The sequence below is a fragment of the Octodon degus genome, unplaced genomic scaffold, assembly GCF_000260255.1.
Source record: "Octodon degus isolate 3935 unplaced genomic scaffold, OctDeg1.0 scaffold00002, whole genome shotgun sequence".
Lineage (NCBI taxonomy): Eukaryota > Metazoa > Chordata > Mammalia > Rodentia > Octodontidae > Octodon > Octodon degus.
In genome coordinates, this window is record NW_004524578.1 from 36,656,545 (window position 1) to 36,661,806 (window position 5,262).

Here is a 5,262-nt window from a genome sequence, read left to right on the forward strand (position 1 = left end):
AAAGAAAAGAAAATAGATGGGTCATTATGTATAACAAACTTGTAGAGAAAAACATTCTGTGAAGTCAAAGTAAAAAATGAAATAACAAGGTGTCCATAAAGTCAAACATGCTTAAAATTATTTGTAGATAATATCATAATACTTTATGTTTCCTCCAAACTTTAATCTGCGAAAAGACATAAAGAAATAGACTATAAGAGACCAAAACCAAAAACAATGTCAAGATCTTTGACTGAGTCCTATTTTGGACTAGTAGTACAAAATGCAGAACCTAGATAACTGGAAAATGTTAAGCAGGAAGAAAGTTGTACACTAGCATAAAAGGAATTAGAATGACTCAAAGGAAGAGAGTATTCAAAGAGTGAATTAACAGCTTTCATGAAAATGGATGACCCTCACTGGTTATCGTAATCAGTTGTTCCCCATCTACATTCATGATCAAATGAGATGAAATGGATTTTGTATACCGAATGATGCTTTTGGTTACTTATAAAACCCACTACGTCCAAAACCAGGAAAGAAAACCTTGAACTAGATTAAAAGGAATTAGTATGACTCAAAGCAAAAGAGTACTGAAAAGTGAATTAACAGTGTTCAAGAAAATGAAGGGCCCTCACAGTATAATCAGGAGGGTTGATTGAAGAAAATTGTGGGAGTTCTTCTCAGAAGATGCTATCACGTACCACCTCACAGTCATTACCTTACAATTGCCAAGGACTGTAGCAAATGGACTAAATTCCTCCTCCCATGAGAGAGGGACAGGCTCCTTTTTCTTCTATCTATTTCTAGCACTCACATCCATGACCATTGTATTGTGTAATGGTTCTGAATCCTTGCAATCCTAAAGAGCTATATGGAGCTCTGAACCTTTTAATATTCAGGTATACAACTGATTAGCTTTTTAAACGGCATTGAGTTCTTAATTTTCTACATCTCCTTCCCCCATTTTTAAAAATTTATGTATTTTGTACAGCGTCTCACTATGTAGCTCGTACTTATAGTGATCCTTCCGTTTTCAGCCTCCCCAGCGCTGGGATTACAGGTGTGCACCATCACGCCCAGACTCTGTCACCGACTCAGCGCACCTGGGGGCAGGGCCAGTGCAGCATGGAGTCCTGGGGGTCGAACGCTGGTCCCTGCACTTGCCTAAGCAGGCTCTTAGTATGCTTATCTATCTTGCCAGCCCCCAAATTTGTTAGTGTTAATCTGTCTTTAAACTTCAGGTGCAGGCTTGAACACTGCTGCTTGCATCTCTATCTACCAATTTCAGTCTCTGTGTCCTTTTGCTGCTATCCCCACCCCCCACCCCCAGTAGAATATCCATCTCTTTCCCAGATTTACACTATGGTAGTCATCTATGAAGGAAAATATACCATCTTGTATACATTAATTCTCTAGTTCAAGACTCAGCTAAGCTTTCTCATGTATATCTCGCTTTTCTAGAACAAAGACAAAAAGTGAAAAAAAAAAAAAAAAACAAAAACCACTGTCATTACATTCTTTCTCTTCTTTCAGAGATAAACTTCTTGCTACTCTCATGCCCTCCCCTCCTCATCGACCATGTGCACTTCAACCCGCTGCGGTTCCCCCTTTCTGCCCCCGCTCCAGTGCAACAGCTCACTGCTGCAGTCACTCAAAATGCAAAAGTCAACGGACTTCAGTCTTTACATGACATAATTTCTTTGTAGCAGGTACTACACAGGCAGAATGCACCATACAATTAGGTGTTTACACATATGATGCTATTTTTATATTCACAGAAAAACTTGTAATGTAGAATGGAAATTCTTTAATTTGTCTCAAATTATAAGGTAGTGAAGAGGTTTCATTCCAGTTAGTATGACTCCAAACTTTGGACTTCTTTAAATTCCTTTTATGTTCTTAATTCAAATATATATGTTCAAGTACAGAATATGTATGTGAATGTACAGCTTGGTGGATTCATTAGCTGAAGAGTCAAGGGGCAGATAAAATAACCTTAGGAGCCCTAGAAGCCCCTCATATCCCTTTTCTGCTGCTACTAATCATGGACAATAAGCACCGAGAGCTTGAATGCACATTTCAGTATGTCTCATCTTATTATGCTCATTGCTGCTTCTTTTCAGACTGAGCCAAGACTAGAGGCACTGGATAAGCTATGTATTCTGACGGTCATTTTTCTACACTGGCTGGTCTTCCTGGGCTCCTGCCCGTTGATTTTAAGTTTAGACCATTCCTCCCGGCCCAGTCCTGGATGCACTGAAGCTCAGTCTCTGCAGCCCACGTGGATGTGTTCTCTTGCTTTCTTTAGGCTTCTGCCACGCTTGGTACACAGCAGACTGCACCTGACCCTAGAGGCTGGGTACCCACGCAGTGTGTCCAGAAGGAGCATCTTTGTCTTGCAAGTCTGTCCTGTCTTTGCTTAAGAGACACTGTTCTCTGTGGCTCTCCCCCTGCCTATCTGTTCCTGGTACACGTGCTTCCTTTGCTTTCCCCATGGAATTCTGATGTCTTTAGGTGCCATCATGGGCCATTTATTCATCCATGATTCCTAGATGATTTTTCTTGCCATAAAATCCTTAGCAGTCCTTTTGATATCTGGAATCCTTTATAGAATTATTTTTTTTAAAACCTTGAGCAAATTTCCTAAGGCTTTTGTAAAGGTATGGTAGGTTTTAAACATCTTTTTCACTTAAATGTCTGTGTGTACACTAAAGCAACTTGTCATGTGACTGATCTGTTTTCTAAGATGGCCTTAGATTGGCAATACTCTTGGCCAATCCTCAGCTACTCTCTAAACATGAACAAGAAATTAGAAGAATCACCAGAATCATTATTATCATCAACATGACCCCTACTTCCTTTTACAGAGAGAAATAACTTCTCCCCCCCCCTTTTTTTTTTCAGAACTGGGGATTGAACTCAGGCCCCTGCGCTTGCCAGGCCAGTGCTTATTCTACTGAACTATCTCCCTAGCCCCCTTATTTTTAATATGATGGACAACATCTAGCTTAAACTTCTAGGCTCAACAGCTGAGGTAATAACTAAACATCCTAGCATTTTATTTAAACAAATATTGAAAACAAGATTCTGATCATGCAAACTCAAAATGAGACTGGTGGGTCCTTGATAAGTCCAGCACTTTGTTTTAAGCCAAGCATCTCAATCTATAAATAAAGCATTGGACTAGATGCTCTCTTAGCTCTGAATATTGCATTAGTAGTAACAGCTGTAAAATAAAAAGTATGAATGTTATTCTTAAAGGGTAGCATTTTTAAAACTCTAAAAGACACTCAAGCAATTGTAAAATGAGCAAAGACACCATTTAATACTTCAATTAATGAGGGAACTGGTAACATGGTACAACAAAGCCAAGTGAGAATTTCCACAATAGAAACATTGACATTACAGCAGTGCTGTAACCGATACTAATATATGAAAAATTGATTATTTTCCACAGAGTATTGTGATATTCGAAATACTTTGTTTTCTATGGTGTAGAAATTGCCTCAATTGGACAAAAGTTCATTTTATGTTTCTTTAGACAAGAAGTATTTGATGATTATCAATTTACTAGAATTTGTGGAATTATAGAGCAGATAAGCCAAATTCAGTAAAGGCATAGAGCCCAATAGAATCAGATGCCTGCAGATGTCTAGTAGAAAATACAAGTTGTTTTCTGAGAGGATATCCAGGAATATTCTGCTCATTTCACAGTCTCCACATTGTTTCCTGATGAATACACTGTGGGTTTATCATGTGTCAGATACAATCCTGTCATGTTCAACTCTAATTTCATTTAACATGTATAGCAGCTAAATGGGCCATTCTATTATGTATGCTATGAAACTGAGGTTTAAAACAATAGGTTGACATCAGATGATTTCTTGAGCCCAAGAATTTGAATCAATTCTGGGCCACAAGGCAAATTCTTATCTAAAAAATTCCCAAGCTCAGGGTCAGCAAGATAGCTCAGTGAACTAAGCACCTGCTTACGCAAGTGCAAGGACTGGGGTTCTATCCCTGGCACCACATGCTGTGCCAGCACTGCCCCTGGGTGCACTGAGCTGGCAACTGAGTCCAGGCATGGTTGTGCATGCCTGTAATCCCAGTGCTGGGGAGGCTGAAAATAGGAAGATCGCTAGAAGTCCAAGCTGTGTAGTGAGATCCTATACCAAATATATGAAATACGTAAGTAAATAATTCCCAAGTTCAAATACAAACATAAGTAGAAAAGTTAAGTTTCAAGAATATGTAATTTTATCCATAAATATTTACTTTGCAAGGAGTAATATTTTTGTTTTAAAGAGAGAAAAGTTAAATAAACCATAAATTTTGGCAAAAAATTCAATTCCACTCTGTGAGGACTTCAGCCAAATTATATATCTGCTTCTAACTTAATACACAGTCCAAGAGAGGATACTACTAAATTTCTGCATATAGCACAGACATGGGTTATGGTTTTTACCAGGATAACTCACGAAGAAGCACAGATAGTCATAAAGGAGTCTCAAAAGGGATCTCTTTGGCCGGAGCTACCAGTGTGAAGCAGTAAGCAATGTGTCCAGCTAGGTAATTCACTGAAAGGCTGAAATCGATTTTCTTTTACAATTGTAAACAGAAATATTCACTGATCCCATCAAGGAAAAATAGTTTTGATGTAACCAAGAGCTTACCCATGATATTATTCATGCGATTCAGTAGGCAAGTATCTGAAATATCCAGTAACAGGACAAAATCCAACGCAGAAGAGGGAGGAGGTATTTCTTTTGTTGCTGTAGGATCCACAGCCAATGTGGATGCTTGTGTTTTCTTTGCCTCCATCTCTATGAGGTTTCTATTGCGACCAGTGAGAGCTTCCTCCAGGAGCTGTGCTTGGTTTAAAGTCATTGGAAACCCATCAAGGATCCAGCCTTGATCCGCAGGAATCTCACTGAAGGGACACAGAACAAGCCATTAACAGTTTTATAGACAAAAGCATTTTAACAGTAACACAATAAATCTTACGTTTATCTTTTTTTTTAACTCAAAAATAACTTCCTCTTATATGGATTTTAGTACTGCAATGATCAGGTTTACTAATGTGCTAAAATCACACCTCTCTCTCTTTCTGTGGGCTTCCGCTGCCTTCTAAATTATTCCAGAAGCCTTAATTAACATGGTGTCAAAATTTAACTAGCTACGACATATTTGTTCAGGACCAATTTCTCACAAATGTGAATGTTTACTTCAAAAGTGAGAGAGAGAGAGAGAGAGAGAGAGAGAGAGAGAGAGAGAGAGAGA

At 38.7% G+C, this 5,262-nt stretch overlaps 1 protein-coding gene across 4 annotated transcripts in view; it reads right to left on the reverse strand.

The window, feature by feature from the left end:
- Positions 1-5,262, reverse strand: part of Spef2 (sperm flagellar 2) — a 224,325-nt gene that overhangs the window by 125,217 nt on the left and 93,846 nt on the right. For all 4 annotated transcript variants that reach the window (XR_002820491.1, XM_023712040.1, XM_023712034.1 and 1 more), the window contains one exon: positions 4,656-4,912. Coding sequence is in view for 3 of the 4 variants with exons in the window: in XM_023712040.1 (XP_023567808.1) it covers positions 4,656-4,912 (257 nt within the window). In the remaining variant the exon portion in view is untranslated. The remainder of the gene's footprint in view (positions 1-4,655; positions 4,913-5,262) is intronic.